The 27,969-nt window shown below is 39.2% G+C and overlaps 1 protein-coding gene across 4 annotated transcripts in view; it reads right to left on the bottom strand.

Moving 5' to 3' along the window:
• The window catches only part of LOC135486682 (uncharacterized), a 78,797-nt gene that overhangs the window by 31,937 nt on the left and 18,891 nt on the right, over positions 1 to 27,969 (bottom strand). The window contains exons 3-5 of one of the 4 annotated variants that reach the window (XM_064769691.1): positions 25,668 to 25,743; positions 17,258 to 17,389; positions 4,724 to 4,909 (exon numbers count right to left, since the gene is read on the bottom strand). In XM_064769691.1, the coding sequence (XP_064625761.1) occupies positions 4,724 to 4,909; positions 17,258 to 17,389; positions 25,668 to 25,743 (394 nt within the window). Of the gene's footprint in view, positions 1 to 4,723; positions 4,910 to 17,257; positions 17,390 to 20,748; positions 20,806 to 25,667; positions 25,744 to 27,969 lie in introns of all 4 variants that reach the window. The other 3 variants (XM_064769690.1, XM_064769693.1, XM_064769692.1) reach the window with 3 other exon arrangements.

The following is a 27,969-nucleotide window of genomic DNA, read 5'->3' as shown; positions in this document are numbered from 1 at the left end:
ACTTCGCTCGGTTACTTTTTCCCCATTTCTTGCTTGTTGACCGAATTGTATTGACACGTTGTCATGAAATATTCAAACATGGGATTCGGCCGACACTGGAGCCAGATTCTTATGGCTTACCATGGTGTATGGGATGAACTCGAATGGGGTTTTCGGCATACACTGGGGCCGCATTCTTATGGCTTACCATGGTTGTATGGGATGAGGTCAAATGGGGTATTCGGCTTATACACTTGGGCTGATCATGGTTTACCATGGTTTTATGGAATGAACATAAAAAGAAGTTATTCAGTTTACACTAGAACCTTATTCCCGTTGGATGTACCATGGTTGCATGGGATGAACTCACGTGTGGTTTTAAGCAGAAGTGAGACAAAAGTGCACAGCTGCAACACTGGTGCTGCTCTCTCTGCGAGTCTCTACACCACGACGTACCCGTAATCCCTAGCTGTGCAGGAATATTCTCTAAAAAGTTTCCAACATATCTTCCGCATGACAGTTGATTGACAAGAGAATTCACAGGATCGATACAGCGCATTTATTGAAAATTCATAAATCTCATTATAAGTGCATCAATTCCATTCAGACCATGTTCTCGAACATTATCATAAGCTACTTTTACTATTTGTAATTTCCTCTTGAGGAAATGCACTTTAATGTTCTTATGTGCTGCTGCCTTTATGAACAGGGTTGATATGGATTAGTTATAAAACATACTACTCAAGGAAAATTGCTTTATATCAATATTCTTTTTCACTGGTTGGTTGGATCAATAGTGGTTTTGGTCAAGAATGGTTGAGAAGAACTGGCTCTGTACGTCTTGCCAATCTTCGTACTGGGCAAGTGATGCCTCTGGCCTCGACCTGACTTGAGAAGCAAACCAGGGAAGTGGGAGACTCCCTTAGTCTTTGTTAATGATCCAAAGGGTTCTTTCCACTGGCCGAAGCATCTTCTACACTTCTGGTTACACCATTTTGTTGCCTTTTCTGTGGCAAAAGCAACTTGAATATTTCAGGCTACACCATTTTGTTGCCTTTTCTATGACAGTGTAACATTCATTCAATCTTTGATATACAAACCAGACAAATATATCATAATATGGTGGATGTGGAATTAGACGCACATTAATAGATGGAGCAAACAGGAATTTTCTGTTGAATTATACATTCGACTCCATTACCCCAATGAAAGCAAGCGAAATACATGAACAGCCATCAGTCAAATTAATAGCATTACTACTCGGTTAGATCTGGAAGTTACCACTATGTGCACGATATCACTTTTTGGATCCCAGACTCTAATCATACCAATGGTACCATCACTGAAGGCCTATCAAAATACTCTGGTTTCACCAATATAAGACATTTTTGGACTATTCTTATCTTGGCCCAAATAGACATCAGCCACATTGGCACTCAATGGCATTCAATTCAATAGGTTAACAGATTGACAAACGGTGGGGGAGACCAAATTCTGATGATCATGACATCACGTCCTTGGCCTTTGTTTCAATTTCGTATTAACTAATGAAACAGTCCTAGATTCGTAAAACTAGAATGATTCCAGTTTCACCAATCTCAGTCCAATTCTGTATCTTCAAGTCTGGCCTCAAAATATCTACATGTTCGTTCGATGCCTTTGAAAATGTTCAATTTGGATAAACAACCGGTTGACAACACCAATTTGTCCAATGGTCATGACGTCATGGTCTGTCTTGGCCATTTGTTACATTTTTGAAGTGATGAATCAACCGGTCTTAGATCGCTGAAACTAGAGTTTATACTCCCACTGCACACTCCCACCAGTCACAAGACAGGAATACGAGCGAATACTGGCGGTGGATACAAAAAGTTTTGGAGCTACAGCTACTGAATATCTAAACCCCGCCTGGGACCGGTTTACATGGCCGGGTCGCCAATGCGGGAAACTGAATCATCAGCTCCCAGTAGAGTCAGCAAAGCAATAAACCATTCCATGATTTGTGGGTCTTCGAAGGCAACTTTACTGGTCGCTTTTTATCTTCTTTATCACAGGCTACTGCAGCTTCTGTAGTGGATGAAACAATATAACGCAAAAGCCAAGTGATTGGCAGCTGTCATAAAGAACGATAATTGATTAGAAACATGTTTCATGGTTGTTTTTTTCTAGGTTTACTGATAAGGGGATTGCTTCTGGTATGTTTACTGATAAGGGGAAACCTCTCTGAGGGTTTCCCCTCTTTCCGAGTCAAGGCTACCACCCCACCGAGTGAATCTGGCCTCACATTGAAGGCTACCTCTAGACTCTACATGGAATGTATATTGAAGTTACAATTTCCTCGTTGTGGAGAGGCTGTATCATTATCTGTCTTCATCTCGATGCCTGGCATAGCGTGTGAGCAGACAAAATGTCACCCTCGGGAAACATAGAACCTCACCCAGTAACCCATCACATAGATTAATTGGTCAGCGCAGCTAATTACGGTGGGGAATCTGAATGTTGTTTATCAGATAATCCAGTGTCGCCATCATTCATCGATAAAGTCCCCGCCTTCTCCAGTCAATGAACGAGACATATTTAGACAGACTTGTCTGAAGGACTTTAAAACGGATCACTCAATGGCATGGAATGCAAATTAGTAAGGGGATGCTGCCACTTGACAATAACAGAATACAAATTAAAAAAATTTTAACGAACGGCATGGGCTTAATGGAACTGATTCATTTCAATGCTCCCCGCCCAACAACTTCGCAAATCAGTGTCCTTTACTGATATGAATATACGCCTGACTTTCAAATGAGACTCATTCCATCAATATCAAAAGATGGTTGTTATGGAAAAAAAATCTTGAATGCCAAAGATTGGCGTGACTTCTGTAACAGACGCATGCAATAGCCTAATAGCTTCATAACCGCCTCATTCTGTCAATACTTGTCCCTCAATGCACGGAAAAAACTCATTGATTTTATGTCCGCAATTATGCAGCACCAAGCCGAGAATATCCGATAGAGATTGCATAAGCACACATATAACACGCATAATCCTTGCCGGCTGTTGGTGAAGTCGCATCTTGATGCAAAATGATAGAAAGGCGAAGATGGGAAGTACATGTCTAGAATAATCTTGGGTATCACAATGTAGTATGGGACTGAAGGCAAGAGTATAACACATCTCTTTGTCAAAACTCTGCAAAGAACCTTCATAATCTTACTTGCGACAAGATTCACTTAATATCACAGCGAGTTATTCACAATTGGTCATTCATGTCGTTTTGGACCAGTTAATGGTAGGCTGCAATTACCTATGATTCTGATTTTGTATACAGCCCTACTGACCCTTACTTCACCCATGTTGATAGTTTTTCACGAATATTCCGTGATTGACAGCCTTTGTCATCAGCACATTAAATCATGTATAATCAATATGAATTTATCATATTTCATAAGGCGCAGTCATACAATCTGAATATTAACCCTAGAGCGCTCTGCGAACAAACAATACACCATTTGACGGTTGAGTTCCTGAAATTTGAAATTAGAGCTATAACGTTAGCAATAGAGCTTAAAAATCGTTGGCTGTCCAAATTCACGGATTGTCCTGTCATATTAATAAAGAAAAGATCAACAAAACAATGCTTTCATTACATAATAATAGACTGGGGGGTGTCAAAATATGATTCATCAATAAGTTCAATGGGTACATGGGTCAATCAGCTATCCTTTTTCATCTACAACTGAAGCAACAGCTCAGTTTTTCCTTGTTCAACAATGGAAATTTAATCACTGGGTCCTTATTTCATCCATTAAAAGAGATATGTACAATTCATTGCAAAGTGCAAATTAATTGACAAGATTAACGTATAATAATAATGATACTATGTTTCCTGATAAATCTGAAATTGAACCCTTGCATGATGAATGATGAAGAAGATAAATAGGGTAAGAAGAAAAAAGAGGAAAACTACAGCACTGCCATCTATGAGCATGATAAGGAACTGAAATAAGTAAACCTTGCAGGAGAAAATAGGAGAAACCCAACCAACAACATGCAGAAAATTGAAGAGAAAACAATGTTGGTCAGATTTGCTATTGGGTTTCTTGTAGACTTTCTTTCTTGACAATGCAATCATGCAATTTGCTGAATCAAAGTCAACAAGGCATTTCCAAATTGGCATGAATAGAAAGGATGGGCGCCAGAATGACAAATCACCAACAGACTCTTCTTTTAGATTGTTTGTTGAATGAACACATTATGAAACAACATTAGATAAATGAATATATCAATCTCGTCACTTTTTGGTCACACAAAGAGGCTGAGGGATAGAAACTAAAATATGAGGGGTAAACCTCGAAACTGAATAGAAAACTGAAGGTTCACACAAGGACACTGAAACTGAAAATAAAAGATGCAGTCATCTAAGGATAGGAAATGGAAAGAAGTTGAACTGCTACCCTATGCGAGGACAAAATACGGATGCTTGATGAAATGAAATGACACACAACCAAAACTAAATTTCACAACCTTAAAACTCTTGATGAAGATGGGAACAAAATGTTTAGCTACGGGGAAAACGCCAAAGAAATGTGAATGAAGAAATTTAAATGAAAACATATCAAGACCCACTGAAACGAAATGAAAACTTTCGGATAGTTGAAATGACAAAACTAAAATGTGACGCCAAAATCTGGATGCAGGAAGAAAATAGAACACACCACCAAACGTTTCAGACGCCAAAGCTTCTTACCTTTGGGAGCGAGTTAATGGCCTAGTTATTAAAATACTTGGAGGCGCTGGAGCCAAGGGCGTGTCTGGTGACGTTGGACTAGATGGACTTTGCGTCCCACCGGTGTGATTGGCCATTTTACGTGTTTCCGTTGGACTATAACTGTCTGAGAATGTTACCCTATGTTTTACTGGTGCGATCTCCTGGCTGATGTGGCGTGGGAGAAAGAAGAGAGAAAATGCATGATTAATAATAATCATATAAAACCCTAAGCTGTTAGAAACTATTTCCAATTCCGAGAAAGTCGTGGCTGGTTAAGATGAGGGTAATATTTAAGTATAGACTCAACCTATCTAAAACTTACATATCTCAGCCTCACATTTCAAAATGCAACAATAATATCTGCTTGAAACAAAAACATCTTCTTTGACTTGATTCATAGCAGAGTTAGTAAGATATTCATGGCAGAGTTAGTAAGATATTCACAAGCAAAATGCAGAGAAATGAAAACACAGATGAGCGAAACCATAACATATACTATCACTGACATAACTCCAGCATGGCAGTCTATTTCAATGCTATGGTAATTGGACGTGGGTGGATGAGATGTTGATACTTTTTCTAATACCAATAGCTACATGCTATACCTGTACCTATACGTACATCATCACCTACGGGTAAAAGTGAAAATATCTCATGAAAATAACTGTGGCTATAGTAAAAGTAAAAGCTGGCAATTCAGCAGAGCAACATCAAATTGACCTTGACCTTTTCTAAAGTGACCTTCACAAAGGCTAGATGACTGACAGAGCATCTCATGTTAACCTTGACCTACTGAATCCCCTTGACCTTCACTCCTCACAATTTGACCCAGATGTGTCTATTTCCTTCAAAGTGATGACTTTCAAAAGGCGCTGCTGCCATTCGATACGAACATCAACATGATCAAGAAACTCTCATCTCCTCTCAAGCAAAATGACCAACGAAATCAATGAATAAATCAATAGAAACCACTCAATTTCATTTTAGATAAAAGAAGCATTCTTGGTCTTATTTACGAAAACGAGTGTTTATCTAGTTTAAACCGTTTAGTTTGACAGATCGTTTGTAATGTTCTCGGCAATCCACATTTAAAAATTTGCACGTGCGTAGGTTGTGCGACTTCCAACCACTATCTAGCCATTGCACAACATATGTGCACTTTTTGCACAGTGATAATGCTGCATGTTTCGCGTATGTTATGTCGGGATAATGGACACCTTACTCCAAAAGCTTCTGAAATCCCCCCTGTGGACACTTCTTTTCAGTCTAAAAAGGCCACAATTCTATTCCCAGTACCAGGACGCTGCCGGGACATCCACCGGAGAGAAATGAACACACCAGCCACATTGACCTACACACACTATACAAATGTATTAAGTCAGCAATCAATAAAGATGTTCCTAAGGGAGACTAGCTTCCATTCTCATCAGCTGTCACAGCAGCCTATATCAGACTTGTATATTCGAATGTGTGACACACTACTTTGAGGATAGTGATATACTGAGCCAGAATGGGTAGGCCAGTGACAGCTAAACAGATTGTTGTTCAGGAATTTATTCCATTCTCATCTGCTGTCACAGTACATCAGACTTACATATGAGTATGTGAATGTCTATGATGCTTGTGTTGTCAGCGACTGCTATAAAGATTATAATCTAGGAAGACTGACTTTTATTCTCATCAGCTGTCACAGTATATCAGACTTACATAAAGTTATGTCTATCAATAGTGGAAACACTCGCTAATAGACGGTGATGTATTGAGCCAGAATGTATAGATCAGGGACTGCTATAAAGATTATCATTTAGGAAGACTGGCTTCCATTCTCATCAGCTGTCACAGTATATCAGACTAATCGAATGAGTATGTCTATGAATAGTGGTAACACTCGCTTTGAGGATAGCAATATATTAAGCCAGAATGGGCAAGTTCTTGACAGAAATCTCAAATCAGAAAGGACATGCTTACCTAAGACCAAGAGAAATATCCTCGGCTGATGAAAATAACTACAATGATCAGATAATAACTAAAAATTTATGCAGAGTTTCGAGTCCTGGTAAAACACAGGTGTGGCTGGATGCATCTGGCGCAAACAAGAATAAATTCATAGGCCTGACAGTAGGAAATATGATAGTGCCTACCAATACTGACTTATGCAGAAATGTCATTCAATAGGACTACAAATATTATGTCCTCCTGTGACCTGACCATACTGTGAATAGGTTCAGTATTTACAATGATTACAGCCTCCAGAAGCAACACAATCTACACTTTAATTTTCCAATAGCATGCTCATCCCATCCTTGCCTTATGGAGTTGGACACAGCCAACCAGCCCTTTTCTATCATACCTCATTACCTCAGAGGTAAGCCACACACCCTAGAGACAATGAGGTTTATCTCACCTAAAGGCCAAATCAGACACTGAAAAATTCACGGAGGACATGCAATCTCCAACCATTTGGCCAAAGGGAATCACATCAGACAATAGGATTAAACTGAGTTATTCCAAGCACTGCGTAGGCTAAGGTAGACTGATAGCTCTGAACCAAAGCAAGTTGCAGAATGAGCTAATCAATGGGTGAAGGAGTCAAGAATTGGACTGACCGATTGAGTACATACCTAAATTGTATCGCTTAATCCACGGAAAGGAATCCAATCAGACCAGAAGGAATGGCACAGTTGTCTTGGAGCTGTTCACAAAAGCTGCACCTTAGGCAACTATCACACCAGAGAAACACTGGGGTTCGACTGAGATCTATTTCTAGCTCGAGAAATACACGCTTCGCACATCAAGCAACTCTATTCTTTTACACGATTTTCTACATCTGTAGATTTTCTCACCAATGTTAGCAAAATGAGGAGAGTGGAGTAAATGAGTTTTCTTTTTGTGTAGCTCATCCATCAGGTAATAGCAGGCATGAGAAAAAGTATTTCCACCAGCTACAGCTTTTAAACAAATAGAAATTTTGCCTGAAAGTGAAATTCTCAGAACGAACAGTAACTCTTCTAGAAAGAAATGAAAATGCAGAACTCGGAATTGTTCCTGTCTCTTATTTGCATTTTGCTGGATGGACTAATGCAAACTTCACAGCACGATTTTCAAATATTGTACGAAATCATCTTGAAAGTGTGACACTTGGTTTAGAAGGATCGCTGATGTGATCAACTTGGCCCTGGACCTTACCTCAGTAAAAGATGGTATGCATGAGTCTTCATAGTTTTTGGGAAAATCATCAGTTATCCGTGAAAACCTAACTTGCACAAGTATCCATAGAAAAAGCACTAAATGTAAGCACAATGGTTCACTTAGAAGATTAGACTAAGGACAGTCAGTTAGTGCTATTGACGCAGTGAAAAATCCACTTTGTATAAATATCCACGGACTGAAACTACACTAGCACATGGATTCTCTTAGAAGATGAACCAGACTACAATCACCAAGAGAGCCCACAACTAAATCTTTGGATGAAAAATTTGACTTATGTAGTCACAAATGGCATTATCTATGATTCGTTCAATGGAAGACTGAACAGAAATAGCTCAAAGATGGGAGGCGGAATCTACTAGATCATGTTGACCAAGAGGCTGATTATCACTGATATTGGCCACTTCAAAGAATGAAACGAGGAGCTTATATAATGGGATGGCCATGGACAACAAAAGACCAGCCAAAGCTTTGAAGATGAAAGCTTCTGGATAAATGGCACTGGTCAGGAAAATGATGACTTACATGAAGTAGACCCGTGTTTGTCCGAGTCAAGGGCAATGTTAGAAGATGGATGTGTCCAGGAGATCAGGCACTGACTTGATGGCATTAGAGGACGCCAGGCAGATTATGACAAGGAGATGGATGACCAATGTCCTGGTGTTATAAGGCGCCCTGCAAACATACGTTTTTAATCGCTGAAACCTAGGTTCACATGCGCCAAAAATTGCTTGTTTGTGGTGGTAAATGCCTGCAACAAGAGTGGCGACACTATTCCAAGGAATGTCCTTCATTCACATGTTTGTCAAAATCTAAAATTCTTCCGATGCACAGTCTCATTGAAATAAATTTTATGGCAATGTACTTTAAGAGTGTTCTAGTTTCTACCTATGTATCAGCCCATGTATTCACCTACATCCCTCCATCACCATGGAGACAATACAGATAGACCACTTCTTCATGGATGGAGGCAGACACAATTAGATCTTGCGGTAAAAGGTCTTTCGAGATTAGAATGGAAGTGTCATCGATGAATTGTAAGAAGTAATATTTATGCCATGAGTTTTTTAAGAATCGAATCTGAAATAATGATATGCCGGTTCCAGAAATGAAAGCACTACTAGCTACCAGACAGATCATCATAGTCATTCGGCAGTGCCAGGTGTTTAGTAATGTGAATTCATCTCTCACCTAGAGTGATGGCCCACTTTCATTCACAGTTCTATGAAGCCCCATCTACTCTAGCCCACTTGAACAAACTGTTGTTGGCTTTAAAGGGATCTTCTAAAAGAATGTGGTTACCATGGAAAACAGTTTAGTGCTGTGCTTTGTTCTTGTGACAACAGTTGGCCCTTTTTGGTGAAGGCAAAATACTGAAGAAGTCACAGTGATATTTCTGTGATCAGTTTGCAGTGTCTTAGAATAGAAATTGATACCTCACTGTTGGTAATGGGTGGAGCCTGGTTGGGAGCTGTCATTTCCTCCCAAACTCAGCTGCCACTTCCATTTAGGCCAACATTTCAGCTCCACCCTCGTGGTATTGGTGAAACAACCTCCAGTTTGATATCAATTCCTCAATCCCAACTTTAACTGCTGGGGCCACCTGGCAACAGAAGCCTCAAGTCAACTATTCCCTACTAACATACTGAAACATTACTGTCCCTTCAATGCTGTATAGACATGAGAAGTCTTGAATCTTACAGAAGAAAATGATCGTGAAGGTAATGTTGACTTAGATGGTTTCTCCAGCCAAGGGTGTTTGGTGAGCTATGATTCAAGTCTGTCTGACCAGGTGCTGTCTATGCTTGAAACCAGCAGCCCAAGGGGATGAAGGCTCTGGATAGGTTACCAATCAACCAAAAACAAGAGGACTCGGGAGATATTCTGGCCTTGCAAACATATTCTGATGTCAAACCTTAAGTATTTTCAAACCGTTTCAGTAAACATGCAGCTTTCAGTTCAAAAAGCAGGGAAGTCTTGGGGAGGAGCATGTTGATGCCCCTGGGTGGCAGCAGTGCCCTTTCCAATGCTGCAAACATCATGAAAATAACCTATTTGCAAAATGTCATTTAGTCCTGGACAGCAAACATGGCTATTACAATTCTGAAATCAATTCTCAGATGCTTTTCTTCAATCGTGGAGGCAATCTGGAAGCTGATCAACAACACTGGTATTGATAAATGGGTGAATATTGTGGAAGTGTTCAACAAATCACAATCAATTAAGCTGAAATGACAGAACTGTTGAACAGTTGTGCAAGTAAAGCTTGGCCACAGTGACTAGAGAGATTAGAGGACATCTTGATGCTTTCAAGTTTGAGAGTATGGTACCTGGAAATCTTTTTGGGGATAACATAAGTTTTAGATGACGCCCATCGACAACACTGGTGTTTATGGATGAGATCTTATCACAGATGTGTTTTTAAAGCTACCTCTCGCAATATGAAGATTTGACCGTAGCCCTCGCTTCTAAGAAAACATAAACAAAACATCTACATAGCAATAATTGGCATGATCAGTAAAGGGTTAATGGGAAGGTGAGAATCTGCTAAGCAAATTAGTTGTGATTATATGAGAGAGGAATTTTCACACGTGCCTGGTGTAAGCAAGATGAAATGTCTTTGAGGTAAAAAGGGCAAGTAATGAAGGAAGGAAGCGATGACTGGGCCTTTGATCGGAATATGGGGCAACCAACCTTAAGTGAGTTTGATCACAAATACACTGACAAATTTGCTGAGGATAAGGCAGATGAACTTGCCGATGGTAAGAAATTAATCTGCAATTTCAGTCTGCAACATGACTATCAACTGGGAGAAGCTGACAAGATTGCCAGAAGATAAGTACATAGTTGGATGCAAAATAAGGTGGTGGAATAGCTCTTTCTATTGGTCCATTCACAGCACAAGCTTACTATTTCACCACGTCATTCAATGAATGATAAATCAAGTTTCATGATCCAGTGATCCTCGAAAAACACTGTGGCGTAGGACCACACAATTTGTAGGTCCAAGGTAAAGTCTCTATTGAAATCCCACATCTCCCAAATGGAAACAATATCGAGGTAGTTATAAAGAACACTTACGTTCAACGCAATGTTAGAATCCACAGAAAATAGCAATCTACTCCAATCCTGCGATACTGAAATCAATATACTACAATGCAGTTTATTTACAATCCAGCGCTCTGTGGATTGCTCCAGTAAACATGTTGTGTGTATATCCGGAACGAGACAGCATACATACCATATGGCACCAGATCAGACTAGACCGCACAATAGCGTGAATAAAATTCAAATCACGCAATGACACAATCCTAAAATGAATATGAAAAATCCATTCAATCTTGACACATAAATATTTCTGCGCACTTTTAAACACTAATAAGGTCATGCAATCACAGTTCACTAAACCCAACATTCTAAGTAGTTTTTACAAATTTTTTCCTTCACACATGATTTTACCATCATTAAAGCCGATATCAGCAATGTTGTTCCTTTTTTGCAAAAGACTAATGATATTACTGCATTGCTACAAAGAATATATGGGCCTACAGACTGGATAACAATCAAACAAGCTGAATTTGTACATACCTTGGTCAGAAGTAGATAATGCAAGTAAGCACATAACAGCCAAAATAGCTATCATGAAATATTTTCTATTCTGAAGGACTGTTTAAATCAAGAATATCCTAAGGGAAATCCTCTTGTTCAAACTTGATCAAATCCAGGTCAACTTAAGCAAGCAAAAAATGGCTTAAAATCCTTAACCAGTAAACCATGCGCTTATTCATAATGCTAGTTCAAATAGGTAAAATTGACCAAATAGCAACTTCCCTCAACAGTCCTCGCCAGAAAGTACAACATTATACAACATTGAACATGAATGCTATGACCTATGCCTCCTTTCAATAAAACCCCTGATATACTTCACAATTTTTGATAATATGATTCCATAGTATTACGAAAAATACTCAAGGTAACTCAAGGTAACATTCAATTCAAGTATTCGACAATCAAATTATAACAGTAACATTGTGTCATTGCCAAGTTACAGGTCGAAATGCAGAAACATGGCAAATAAATGTAGAATGTACTTGTTAGCCCTCTCGTGAACCTTATTGACACATGATCGATAAGAGATAACACACAAGAATTGTCACCAAATAAGATTCTAGATACGCCAGAGATTGACAAGGTGTTACTAAGTTTATCAACAGCCATGTCAGCAGAGGAAACAGCCAGGATACTGGGCCCATTACCCAAAAGTCATGGGTTCAACTCCAAGGAGAACAACAAACTGATGTCTTTGGTTTTCTCACATTTGACTTTCGGAGTAGCCAAGAGAACTGTCTAAATATCACTGATACCAAGTATGGATTAATCTATACTTGCTGATACAAAAAGACCAGAAATTACATCATCAAATGTTCAATGATATGTTTGTGTGACAAAATTCTGTTCCTTCTCGGTGTTCTAGTCTTGCAAAAAATCCTGGTGAGACCAACCCACTTCTCCCCCAGGGTATAACTATTTATGTAAATACCACTGGTTGTGGACAAAGAAGGAGAAATAATGATTGTAATGCCTGTGGCCAAAGGTAAGAAGATTTGTCAGATGATAATGACATGACCAAAATAGTCTTGTCTGTCTTCTGATAATGACAAGCACCATGTCTTGATTTTAGGCAGTGTGTATTAAAATTTGTAGAAGGACAAACCTAGCGAATCAAACAAGTTTAGTCTCCAATGCAACACATGTCTGTATCCCAGGATGCAGAACACAGACTCACATGAGAGAAATAATGCGTATCAGCGATTTGTTTCAATAAAGGGTTGCACAGATACAGCCACGATATGATAGATATTGCTATGCTATCCCTTGTTGCCAAACATGGCTGAGTAGGAAATTGTCAAATCGATCAATAGTTCGAGGTCACACAACCAATAAGACGCTGTCTAGAGATGTAGTGCTAATGGTATTGATGGGCTGAGGGTTCAGAGTTGTGGGCGGAAGAGTTGCAGTGTCATGTTTGGGTCAGCCCTGGAAGGTAGCTCAACCTTGCATGGGATACAGATGGCACGAACACGCTGAGGGGTCAGAGATAGTGGGTAGAAGAGCTGCATAGTGTACCAGCCTGTACGTCAGCCTTCAAAAGCAAGTCATCCTATCATGGGATATAGATGATGGCACTGATGGACTGAGGGGTAAGACATAGTGGGTGAAAAAGCTGCATAGCTACTTCAGGATCGAAATCTGGCGTTCATCCCCACCAGAACCAACTGACTTGGTAGACTTTAGGTGTCCTTGGCACCATTGATTTTTAACAACACTTTACGCTCGAGGATGGTGAAGATTTATGTTTCTCAGCAAACTCTTAAGGAAGAGGGTGATGGATGCGGATGCTGTAAGAATCTGTAAAGGGACATTAGGAGGAAGTTGAAACGATTACACTGCACAGAAAATAGCAATTATATTTAAATCTGAAATGAGATTCTGTGCAGCAGTTCAGGAATGTGTGGAATTCCAGTATGCAAGTGCAGTGGAAACATGCCGTGTAGGAATATGCCTACGAGGTGTTATTAGCTCTATAGTATTGAGCAATTGTAATGTAAAGTAGGAGATCAGAGACCCTGGAGGAAAAGTACGCTGTGCTCTCTATCATATAAGTGTACCTGGACCGACTGCGAATCGAACCAGGGTCCTCGGGGTGACAGGAGCTGATGTTTCCACTGCACCACTCCGGCAGCTTGAAATATCCAGAACATCAACATCATCATCATCATCATCATCATCATCATCATCATCATCATCATCATCATCATCATCATCATCATCATCATCATCATCATCATCACATGACATCTTTATCATTGATATCAGCAGACGAAATCGGCATTATGAACGACATCTTAACAGACTCAAATCAGATCCTACAACAGCAATAACCACAGAGAGTCGAAAAAAATGCCACAACATGAAGATGAACATGACCAGACCAAATGCCACCATATGAAAAATCATAACCTCGAAGATGGCACCTTATACAGACCTCACTGACACAAGCACAGTTCTTAGCTGTCATCATAACTCATCCACACCAACATAAACCAAAGCAGATCAACAAGTGCCTAACAGAGGGAGAGTCGAAACATGCCACAACATGAGCGGTATGGCAAGAAGATTAAGTCTGACAAGACCAAATGTCACCATATGAAAAACCACTTGACAACCTCGAAGATGGCACTTTATACAGACCTCACTGACACATCCACACACCGTTCTCAGCTGTCATCATAACACATCCACACCAACACAAACCAAAACTGATCAATTAATGCCCAATACGATAAAAATGGCAACACAACACATGCCTACCTTAATAAGATATAGCGGTACTTCATCGACATTGCCATTCACATCGTGATAAAATCCACAAGGAGACTGTCGTGAGGTCGGCAACAGGACTGATCAAGATGCACATCAATGTACAAGACTTTCACTCCCTCATCATATACTTGGAAAGAGTATGAGCTTATCCTCAATGCATATCTTGTTCATAGCTTGTCTTGTGGAGGTCAACAGGAAACGAGGTAGCCCTCCCAGACAACCCTCTTTTGCTAGAGCCTTCTGGTGGATGGGGACTTGGATGGCGGTGCAGTCGATTACATCAACAGATGTCACCAATTTGACGAGAAATCCTATCTTGACTCCTCACTAGCACAATTTTGTTGAATGATGGAGATTTCAACATAGCAATCATCAAATTAAGGAACAAGTGTCAAATATGGTACTTCAGTCCTTGTGGTCAGAAGCTGGATGGCGATGATTGCATCACCATCTGTCACCATGTTGACATGGATGAGATCAATTTAACCCCTTGTCCGCAAGACAATATTGATGTTTTAGCAATACCATCAAGAGTAAAGATAGTATAGCCCTTGTATAATCTGGCTTTAGACTTCGATACACCCATGTCAAAATCATGCATCCAGGACCAGCTTTATTGTGATAACAGCAAATTATGACAGATGACAGCATTCATCATCAGAGCAGGACTGAACTGAAGAGAACACGATTGAGAACACAGAGGAAGAAGAAGAAGACACATGACACCAAGGGCCCAGATCACACCAAGACTTGTGCGAGGAGAAATATCACTAGCCACCAACTGAAACACTAAGAATTGACAATCACTTTTTGATAAAAGTCAATAGAGTGACATACATGTATATTTCAATAATACAAGGCTAACCGAGTTGACCAGGAATGCATCAGATGTTTCATTACAAGGGATGAGGGGTTGGTCTGTTGAAGAAAGAAGACTTCTCACAGAAAAGATGGGAGGATGTAGTAATCAACCCAATTGATCTACTAGTACTGGACACTATTACACAAGCTCTCCATACTTCCACAGGAAAAACATTAAGCCGACACATTTTCCAAACTGTACTCCATATCGAATCTACCTGATATTTTGAAGCACGGATGAAGGTTTGAACCTGGGTTTTCAAGGAAAAAACTTACCGCAGGAAAGCTATGTCTGTATCCACTGGGTAGATCACCATGAGCAGTCACCTAGACTCACATTTCAATCAAAGTTCTATTAAAAGCCCTTGATTATTGATTAAATATACTCGCGCCATGATCGCGACAATGCACAGCCATGGCTTTCACTTATAATCAACGGAATTAATGCTATATTACTGCGGGAGATTGGCACCCATTGATGTTGTCGTGTTGCCATGACAACCACTGCCAGACAATTTTTTACATCTCATTGGAGGGCAAGTGGTATCATGAAGCCAACATAGCGAGGCTTGGCTACATACATTGGTCAGCTATATTCAGACATGGGCCTCAGAAAGAGGGATAACAGCAACAGTACTGATACAATGAGTGCCAGGAAGCATTCTTGTAGAAAAATAGAACATAAAATGTCGCCAACACAATCGAGTGCCACCAGTCTGGATAACCTTTAAGAAACATCAAGTCTGTTCTCTGTACCCTATAGCTACTGTCGGCCACTATAGCCACTCTGTACCCTCCAGCTGTCGCTGTAGATATTGAGGTCCGGGTCTTTTCCTTGAGTGACAGAGAGTGGAGCACTATCAAATTCACAGTGTGTTGTCAAGTATGACCAATGATTGTGAGGTGTTTTAGAATAGAAATAGATACCTCACTAGAGAGTAGTGGTATTGGTTGTCCAACCAAAACACTGCTCGGGTGGAACTGCTATTTCGCCCAAACTTCAGTGAGATGCCTTGATGCCTTGATTTTGGCCAACATTTTAACCCCAACTTCATGGTGTTTGGCGAGACAACCATAACCTCCAGTGATCTGGACCTGCTTTCTCATCATCAGAGGCCAAAACCCTGCAAAAGAACAGCTCATAGCAAGCAATAATCACATTTTCGCCATATTTTCACATAACCTGAGTCTATCAGCATCTGATATCTCATATAATTCGCATTCTTCTCGAGAACAGACACAATATAAATATATCAAAGAGATCACTCATATGAATCACTGCACATGGAGCACAGCGCAACAGATATTAACACGCATTTATATCATTTTTCTGGAAAAGATAGACAGAAAGCAGAGTTCTCGGTTACACTTTTTTTGTTCAGGCGCCGTTCCCAAACATTTTTTTGGGGCCTGGCCAGAAAGTTAGAACACTCAGTGACATCAAGATTGCTTCATGATTGCTAAGGGAACATTCCATGATGATTTTTTATCCATTTTCTATGCAAGCAGAACAATATGAGCTTAAGCTGAAACAAAATGAACGACTGATTATGTCGAGATTAGGGTGGGGGGGGGGAGGCAGTTACATGATCGTGAGATAACAACCGATTTAGTCACTTCCAGACACTTCCACCACCAAATAAGTTACTCAAGTTACTTAGCAAACAGGTTGAAAAATTATGTGATAACGGCAATGCCGATAATGTGATAAACACTTGAGCACAATTTTGAACCTGGAGATCTTTAACCAGTATTAGTTTTGAGACTAAAGCTGTGACGTGGAATAAAATTTAAGACCAGATTTTAAAACTTGTTTTTAAACATAAATCTTTCAAAAACCGGCATAAGTAGTGCAATTTGAACTAATACTGTAAGTGTAACAAAATGTAAGACCAATTTTAAGTAGTACCTGCAGTGCAATTTGAACTAAAGCTGCACTGTGATCAACCCTTTAGAGCTTTTTTGAACCTGTAGATTTTGTAGACCAGTATTAGCTACGTGCAGCTTCAACCAAAACTTCAACCGCAAATAAAACTTGAAATAAAGAACCTATCTTATTACCAGTAGTAGTTGTTGCCTGTGTAGCAGCGGATGTTCCTCTCATAGAAGTTTTTCTCGTCGGACGTGAAAGGGAAGCAGTCGTCAATTATCAGGGTCTCAATCATTGAGCCTGTGTTACTCCCGAAGGACACCCTGATCGTTGTAAAAAAAGATACAAAAATGATTAAACTAAACGAGAAAAAAATACCAAAGGGATGAAACTAATCAATAGATTGCCGCCGTACTTTTTTTCCCTGAAAATTTAAAAGACTCCTACCTTCCACCTTTATTAGTAAAGAAAGTCACTATGATCTGAAAGTATCATCAAGATATTGAAGATCATAGGCCTTACATAAAAATGGTTTCCATCCCTGGATTTTATGCCCATTCTTTTCCTCTAAGTGTCTCATTTTCTCTTTCAGGCTGCAAATTTCAGCAATCGTGGCCAATGACAACGACTGTTGGCCGCAAATAATCATGTCAACCCCAGATCCTGAAACAATTTTGTCTATTGGTTATTTTACAGAAAATGGCCATTGACAAAACGGTTTTGAAGATCAAAATATTTTAGTGCTCCTGATGAAAGATGTGTTGAAGACTGCTTTATCTCACAGACCCCCCCCCCCCCCCCCCCCCCCCCGCCCCCAGCAGACTATTAGCACCCCGGTAGTACTTTACAGAAGAGTGGTGCATTCTGATACGGTCAAGTTTCTTTAGTACCATACTTCCACCATCTCCTCTTTAAAAGCTTTACTCTGCACACTCATCAAAGCAAACAAAGCCAGAGGTACAAAGTTTCATTTTAGAGATGGTAATGTAGCGCTGTTGTTAGAGGTTGAAAGTTCACTTAGTCACCAGTTCAGATAAAGGTTCCTTTGAAAAGTAAAGATTTGCAAATAAATTGGAAAATTTCATTCCTTTGGTGTCTTGACTTAACCAACTCGAGATATTTCATCGGCAATGTTTCGGTTACAGTATGCATATGTTCCATCAAAACGAGAGAATTCTTACGGTTTCTTCTTGCCAGATTCAACCATTTTCAAAGTTTTTTTCTAATAGAATTTGACAAAAACCTCTTTACCTAAAATTTCAAGAATTCTATTTTTGGCCATGTGGATAAAATAAATTTAATGTTTCATGGATCATTCACTTGCCAGGCAATCACTAAGAAAAATACTTGGGTTATTTTCTCATCAGAAATCGATTGGTTGGACACGTAATTCACTGGCGGGTTCATCATCCAGCCAGACATGTCACAGAGTACATATATCCTTTTAGGATCTATTGGATTTGCGTCTCAAAATAGATACATCGAGCTATATGAATGTAGCAAGGATAGTCAATGGATTGACTCTTGGAGTCTGGCATGAGGAAGGTGCCGGAGGAACAGGTAAGAATGGGATGTGTGCTCTTGGAGTCTGACAACAGAGCAAGAGGAAAGTGACAACTTTGGCATAAATAACACCAGATTTTGAAGACAAGCCCTTTCTTTTCTATGACCCCTACCCCCTTAAGGGTTGGCTACCATCTCTTCAAACATCCCATTGATATACTCAAATAACATTCTTTCTCTTTCTTTTGAACAAACAGCTTCATTATTGCACCTTACTTCGCTTCATCACACTTTCTAGAAACAAGCTCTTCATACTTGTTATGAATGAAAACAACTCAATAGATTCCAATATATTATCCCGATATAAGTCAGGATATCTTAAATTAGCATCAATAGTCTAACAATGTGCCAGCTATTAAGCAAATGTATTTCCCTTCGCTAAGTGCGCAATAGTTAGCATTTCTATGGTAAATAGGTGAAGAAGGAGATCGCTGACTGACAAGTTATGGTGCTAAAGATAAGGTTGTTGACTTGGAGAATTTTTCTCTTTTTTTCTTGTAATTTGAAACAATCAACGCCAGAGTGAAAGCAAGTAATGTCAAAAATAGCTGTATACCGATACATGTTTATATCACTGGACGTCTGCTCAGGCATTTCAATTCCATCCACACCATTCACCTCGTAGGTTTTTAGCCCATTTTTGGGGACTTGTTACTTCGGCTCAATTTGGGGACATTTTGTCAGGGCAAGCTGTTGAATTTTTTTTCGAAATTTCAGACTCAGAGGCAAAAATTTGAAGTATCTCTAATATTTCTTCACCAGAAAATTACATATTTTGGGATTCCAGGCATTAATCTATGGGATTGGGGATATAGAAAATACCTCGGGGAGGTCAGTTATCCCTAAAAATTAGTAGAAAATAAATTTTGAAAATATCTTTTTGCTAATTTGGGGACAAATACAAACAAACAGTTCGAAAACCATGAAATTGAAAGGTCTGCTGCAAGATGTCAGATCCTCGGCTTTTATTTTTACTACGTTTTTACTCACATGCAAATATGATGAGGTTAGAGTATTTGCACCTGCATGTTGTGAGGAAGCCACAAGAACGCAAGTGATTCACACGAGGTCACAGCCTCTTGGCAGCAGTAATTTACCACTCAACCATATGTTGTACCAATTAGAGGAATTAGCTGCGGACAGCAAGGAGGAACACTTTATAGTCATCTCTTTCCATTTCTGGTTAGAAAATGAAAGTTTACGCTGCTGGGGACCAGTTGGGCATGGATGGAAGAGGAATTGAGTCAACAGAAAACTCCAAGGAATATGCTCAAAATAAAACTTGAGCTTTTTTGTGTTCTTTACACTCATCTCTCATCTCTAATCAAATCAAACCCCCCCCCCCCCCGCTTAATTTTTCAGGACAAGTCTTTTTTCTTGCTCGAGAGAATGCTCACCCTCAAAGAACCAACTGACATACTTTAAATTTAATTAGCATTATTGAAAATGAATAGCCTGATATCAAGCAGTCCTAAGGTTTTCTGTATCTCAATTCACTGTACATAGATTGTTTGAAGTACCACCGCCATTGTGATCAAGACTGAAGTGTCATCCAAATGATCTTGAATCTCATCGAGTAACAGATGTACATAAATTCCAAACACGTACATATGCAGGCCATGTTGTTAATATTAAATTGATGTAATTTTCTGGGCCCAGACAGCAATTTATTACACCTTTAGGTCAACTGCACCAAATATTTTTAGTACATGATATAAAGAATTGCTAGGTTTGTCCAACGGTTCACACCAAACACGAAATGTGCTATAAACACAACGTAATGAGAATGCTAGACAACAAGAAACTCAAATTATTACAACATACACATTTCTGCGGTTGTCAAAGATCAGGCATTTGTTAAAACCAGACCAGCTTATGAGGATTTTTTGAAAATTTTTCGAAAATTTTCAAGTCTGCACACATTGGCAGATTGGGGCCACTTATATTTTCAGAGTTGCCAAAATGTTCAGATGCTTTTCGTTGATAGTCACACTGACAGCCATGTTGCTTGCATTTCCAAAATAACCATTCAAAACATCACAGGAAACAACAAGAACTACTGACCACCATATTTTTGACAAAACAGACTCCATCGAAATATACGACAATAATACGTTACCTTTTTCGGCCGTTCATCTCTTTACCAACACCATCTATTGGGGTATCCTGGAAAATCCTGTCGGAAGGCTCCAGTATTAATAATATACCACAACAAATTGGTCTATATCAGTTTAAGATATTGCTGTAAATTATCCAAATAAAACGCCCCACAAGCAATTCGAGAGAGAAGGAGTCAATCTATAATTTTGAATGATATCACAGTCACAGACTAAAAACTTAATCCAAAGGAGCTAACCACAAACTGAGCAATCTGAATCGAAGCACAAATAATCACACAATCACATGTCTTGAATTCCTTGCTTGAAAAGAGCAAGCCAAAGGCCTTAATGTGTTCGAACACTGAGATTCAAAAAGTCGTCAAATATGAACAGGCCAAAGAATAAATATAAGACATCAACTAGACTTCCTTACTCCTGATTAATAGATCAGATAAGTTATTCAAGAGACACAACACAACAGGAAAGAACTTTCATCACACTGAAGTCTAAAGTTGCCTGGTACTAGTGGTAGTCCGTGATATTTCTTTTTATCGAAAATCGCCAGACGTAAAGTTCCAGATGAATGAATTCTTGGCGTATTGACTGTTATTTTTCACCTCGAGACCATCGATGTGTGTATGTTGGCTATTGGCACCTAACCAAACATCTCAATTACCACCAAGAGGCATGTGAGATCCACCTTAACTATACAACACCACTGCTCATCAACCACTGTTGAATATATAGCAGTATTGGCTCAATACAGGGTGAACGAAAGAGAAGAAATTCCAGTTATATCAAATGATTCGAACATGATGCTTTAAAAAGTTGATTGAAATCACCTACATGTAGGTCTACCTTTATATGAAGTTCAGAAATGCTAAAAAAATGAGATAAAATCACATTGCCATGATGTTTTTGTATGATTCAGATCATGGATGATAATTTTCCAACTGAGCACGATTTATGCCTGGAGCTTTTGCCAGTTCAATTATATCAACCTCAAATCAACACCAAGTAGACATCAGACACAGCCATCCAGGATTCCTGCAAGTCCGTCTTTTCATTCAGTGAAAACTCCGAAATTGGCCATGCAATTTACTTTCTCCTTTACCTTAGAAAAAGACCTGGTAGAGACCTAATCAGAGAGGCAAAAACGTTTTCTTTGTCATTACTCCACAAATGCCATGAATGTTAAGCATGCCTGCAACAATATCTGGCAACCCTATCCCACACCTGAAAATAACTAGTCCCCCAAATTAACACTATCCTTTCTTGAAAAAATGATCAGAAGAAACAACAGACGTGGATGACAGCTAGATTAATGCGTAAAATCGCAATTACACCTTTATTTTTTATCACCATTACTTCATTTGTACTTCTGAAGAAACGACTTCGGAGATCAAAGATGTGGACAATGAAAACCAAACCAATATTTTAGCCCCTGAGATGAGAGCACAGTAAAACAGTCCTCAGAGACGACATCACAAGACAAATGCTATAAAAATTTCTGGCCATAGAAACGATCACAGTTCACAGGATGGATGGAGACCCTTCCTGTTCCAATATACCAATTCAGTAAAATGTCCCTGAATTCCAAACAAATCTGAATGAATTTAAATTCAGTTCAAGCACTGGAATACCATAGGCCAACTCTACACCCTCATGGGAGAAAAACCTCTCAAGATTTTATCACCAATTTGGTGCTCATGCACATGAGAGTTATTTTGCATTAACGGTGTATAATAAACATTGATTTATTTTACATTATCACCGACATTCTTTTAATGAAATAAAAGAGTTCCCCATTATACAAATCATTATTGTTCAATTAACTAATTTGCAAATAAGCAGATCGATTACACATTGAAGTAGGCCAGGTTTTACTGCACGTGGAGAAAATGAGAAAAGTGATAAATACATATCACGGTCAGAATGCTTTAACAGTAACAGATTGATTTCAAGCAAACGTAACAACAGATTTTGCTGAGGAAAGAGACAAGATCAGTGCCCCCTAGAAGAATTCTCTTGAACTATTTGTTGCCACTTTCATTGGTCAAGGAGCTGTCTCGTTGTTATGACAGCGAGACTGAATCAATAAATAATAGTCAATGGTAAATTACCCTACTGAGACTGGGGTTGCACAGGAAGAAGGAGTTTCATCTCAGTCATCATGGCAAGGCTGAGGGAGCATCTAAAAGCATAAAAAAACTCTTAAGCTTTTCTAAACCTAGTGTAGCCGTCATCACAGTCGTAGGTGAATTAGCATTAGCCGAATTGACATCAGACAAAATAACAAGTTTTCTGGGCGAAATAGCAATTTGGTATTAGGCACAATGGAAATAAACCCTCCTTGATGCTAGACAATGACAATGGCTTCATATGCAATCAACAAAGAGCTTGTTTCCCAGAAACCTGACAAAAGAACACGACATGCGTTCAAGGCCAGACGCGACAAAGGCAGACAGCCCTCAGGCGAGACTATATCAAACGATGAAGGAGGATCAAGGGATTAGAATTGTCGCTGCAGGTCAAAGGTCATGAGAAAGACATCTTCTTCATATCTTGATGATCTGTGAGTAGTATATTTCTCGATTAATCATAAAACTGTTTGTATACCGATACAATGAATAAGACAAGATCGCATACTTAGACCGTGATTTAGAACCTAACAAAGATGCTGGAATACTCATTACTGATCCATGATTGAAGTTTGAAAGCTATGTAATGCATAAGGAGCCCAAATATGAAGAGACCTTGTGATTATCAAGTATGTACTAAGGATCTAATCTGTATTGGTAGTATAAGAGGCAATTACAAAAGAGGATTATGTAGTGAGATGACACCAGTATTTAGTTTTCTCAGTTACACTCAGAACTCTTTAGATTTCAGACTACTTTTGGCTTGTATCGACATCTCAGGCTTGCAGTCTCAAGCCTCCTCAGCGTCAGAGGAATTCCCATGGCAGAGATATTCAAACTTGATGAGGATGAAGAGAGACTAGATAGCAAGTCAAGCACTATGAACGATTGCATTTCTTTCTCCTGAGATATGGAATTGGGTCAGTCCATTCAAGTGGTAATGCAATACAAACTGCTTTCATTCCCTGTAAACATGTAAAAAACACATTTGAAGGAGTTCTGATTGAAAAGATATCTTACCTAAAATGTCAGTCACATCACTATGAAACCTAACTTCAGGTAGGATTTAGTATATAGCTAAGGTAGTGGGAATATATCAAACCCAACTTGCATTTCTGTCAAGCTTCTTCAGCAAGTTTTGGTAGACCACCACCAAATTGGCTATACCTCAACATCCAGTAGAGATTAATTTAGTTGGCACCCACCATCAAATATCTCACCTAGAATTCCTGACACCCTGCTCTGAACCTGATTTCAGCAGGTTCGTGGACCACCATCCAATCTACATTTAAACTAATTTGTGTTGTTACTAAAAACTTTGCGCAAGAAGTTTCGTCAGGTAGCTTGAATAGATCTTAAGTTCATGCCTGTCCATCACATTAGCACCGTCAGATTCCCAGCTATAATCACCATTACCTCAAGAACTCTAGAATACAACAAACATCTTGTACAGATAGACTGATCCTGCAATCCTATTTCCAACTTCTGCTCAAATCTGCATACTGAATACTGCCTATTGAGCTTTTCCCATTGAAAAAATTATTTTGCAGTGGAAAGTTAGATGTGATTTCCACATCACATGAAGTTTTCCGAATGAGTTACAATATAGTCAACAAGACTTCAATGTATCTGTCGTCTTTTCGAACTCGGTGATTTAACCACATTTCACAGAACACCATCTAAGCTGACCTATAAAATGCAATGCTAATCACTGTTACCTCAAGAATTCAAGAACAACACGAACCATCTGGTACTAACCGGTAAGGTTTCTTCACTCCACGGAATCTGGCCAAACACCTGCAATCCCATTACCAACTTCCGCTCGAGGTTGTATTTGTAACTTTTTATGATTATTGTTTCTTTTTTCAAGCCATGGGATGTTTGAATAGGATCCAGCTTTCTTTGAAAAATTCTACACTGTTGGTTAACCTCCAATCTTATGGTCAACTAAACTAATGGTAAGCATCCAATGCAAACCAGATTTAGAAAGATGTGCACGTTACATATTGACCGAAAACTTCAATGCAATATCGAGCAAGTAATATGAAAAATGGTAAACAAGCCTCTCTGAAATGCAAATAAGTAGTCCGAGGAAATTGCATGGCTGTATGCAAACGGGTTGTGCAATTCAGAATTTTGATTAAACATAGCCAAGCAAATATCACGATATTTGAAGTGAATTTAAAGAATTGGGGAGAAGGAGAGATTTGATAGAAGGCAAACGAGAATTGAAGTCTTTTTTCCATGTATAGAGTTGATAAGCGGATATCAATTATCAACCACAGCACGCTGGATTACGTCACAACCAGATCATGCATGAAATCTGTTACAGGCAAGTTTCAAGAATGTGATGTGGTGTCACAAGTTGACGTTAGTTTATATGGTTTGAATGGTGATATTTATTAGTAATGCGTAGAGAGACAAAAGGTTGAAAGCAATGTGAAATGCAAAAGCACTGTTAAAGGTAGATTGATTCTAAGGTAGGGATGTATAAGATGCTTAAAAACGAGAAAAACTAACAAAGAGAGAAATCAGAAAATTCACTTTTAAAACATGCCACTCAGACTCTTGTAACTTCATGACAAGTGAACCAAGACGCGTGCACCTGAAGGCCAACATGAGGACATAATGGGTGAGAGAGCACTCAAATCTCAAACTCCAACTAAAGTTAAAATATCATCACACTAAAAATCAACTCAGAAGTTCATATGAGTTTTACAATCATCAGGTCACAGATATCATCAGCAAGCACTCAGGAATGGAACAAGCAATGCAAAATATCACAGTAACCAACTTACCCAGCAGAAGGCGCCGCCCCCTCACTGCAAGATTTCTTCAGCGCGGAACGTTTTTCACAAGTGACCATGTTGTCACCTGTATAGAAAGAGTTATAGAAACTTGACGAGTATCTGTACGTATTCGATCCGATCATTTGGCCGCAGTTAATCATGATTGCGGCTAATTACTGTTCTCACTTACAATGACGTAATCAAGTTATCCCGAGATGAGATATTCCAGCTGGAAGCGAGGTTTAGTCTTGGCGAAGTGAGGCGGGATTAACGTAAGGAAAACATTTTGGCAGGCGTTCTCAATGTTTTGGCAATGGATTTGCAATTAGCGAGATATCTGCAAATCTATTTGTCCATGTTCGTTAATAACCTAAAAGAAGTTATCGTTCAAGAAGATTTCTGTTTGAGTAATGCTGATAGTCCTTGATAGTCCATGGAGCCAGAGTACATAATAATTAATATTCCAGACATTAGAATTTCGTTGGGTTTTCTTCTTGCGATCCCATTAACCTTTAAAGGGACAAAGTGTACCTGTGGGTATACACTAATATGTTTGACAGACGTAATTTGTTCCTATAGGAAAACAGATATCAATCGATTTAAGACTGACCCTTCTCCCTTCCTTATACTCGGATATTATACTCATCCAGGAGAATCCATACACTTTTCAAATACATGTCAAGTAGTCATAGATACCTCCACAAAATCTCCATTTTCTGGCTTTCAATTTCCACATGTTCTAGATTGGTCTTCACTATCAAAATCTACATCAATATTTTCAAGAAAGATACCAGAAAACAGCACATCAATAGTTTAGGATGATACTTTTAATCACGCCAAGAGCATACCCAAGACATCCATTAGCCGACGCTTTACTATAATTCAATAACTTCACCTTTAAATCTCAATCCTGAATTCAATTTGTGAAGAGTTCAAGTCGTTACTGAACGGAATGAGTTTCTTAATTTTTGAACACAACACAGGATTCACTCAACATGTTCAATAATTTCTTGATAACACCACGTTACAAGTTCCGAGGATGAATCCGAGAACATTTTATCACAAATATCGTTCTTTGATTTCCTACCTGTGAAAATGATATTTTTCCTATTTCAACAGACTGACTAGAGTTTTGCAATCAATTTGGATGTGTAGAATAGCAAGAAAGGTCATGCTGCTTTCATTTAAGACCTGACTACAGTGACAGCAGCGTAAAATATTGTGTTTTCGGACCTGTCACACAACAAATTGAGTGTTGCATGATGTCACGCAAGGCTCAATTTGTCACATGTCAGTGGTTATTTGTACCGAAAACACAATTTTTTTTGGCCGCAAAGGCTGTCGTTTTAACAAAAGCGGCAAGTCCCGTATTGATCAAGCAAACATATATATTTGGGAACACCTCCATGGAAAAAATGCTTTCCTTTCCTGTCAAAAATCAGTTGTACTGAACCAACATCATTGTCATTGCAGAATCATGAGAAACTGCAGGTTTTAGAAAGACAGCTATGGAATTTCCATTGCTCATTTTATAAACCTCCAGAGAAACCATTGTTCAATTTTGCAGAAGCTTCAATTGGTTTTTAATATAACCTGGGAGGAAAGCTTGAGGAAATGAGATTGCCTGAAATGAGGCCCCGAAGAAGATGTTTGAGTAATGATGAAATTCAGAATCTTTTGTGGTAGAAAGGTTACCCAGACGAAACCCGATTGATAAGAAGACACCAATACCTTCTGAGAATGACAAAGAAGTAGAAGCATATCTAACGCAGACCCATAATCAAAAGCATCATTCATAGCAGGAAGCGGCTAAGACCATACTCACGATGCATTACCGGTGGCATATCGTGTGGGATATGCCAGGACCTAAATGACCATCAATTGTATATCACTCTTGGATGACCACTTCGTAAGCCAGCTACATCTATCATTGATGAGTTTCATTTTGTGTTCCCAAAGGAGACATCACAGATCAGATCCATGGGCCATGGTATTTTGTGAAGTTGATGAGGTGACTTTTCCATTGACAGATTAAGGGAGACTAAGAGCCATGGGCCAGTTATAACATTAACAATGCAACAACAAGGTGACAGGAGCGCTTGCCTTCTCCACTGGAAGTAGCTGCCAAATGTGGAGTCCACTGGAACTAGAGAAAGCTCCCTGAATGTCATAAGTCTAAGAGAAGAGTCTACTACATATTGTCATTGCATTATCCTGCAGCATCTCATATCCTGACTACTATCACTTCCTTCAATCGAGACCATATTAGTCTGCCTGCATGTCCGACTGCAGCGGTCATAGATCTCGTTGC

This window comes from Lineus longissimus, chromosome 4, assembly GCF_910592395.1.
Source record: "Lineus longissimus chromosome 4, tnLinLong1.2, whole genome shotgun sequence".
Classification (NCBI taxonomy): domain Eukaryota; kingdom Metazoa; phylum Nemertea; class Pilidiophora; order Heteronemertea; family Lineidae; genus Lineus; species Lineus longissimus.
The sequence above is the reverse complement of the archived record's forward strand: the minus strand, read 5'-3'. Positions and strand labels throughout refer to the sequence as shown.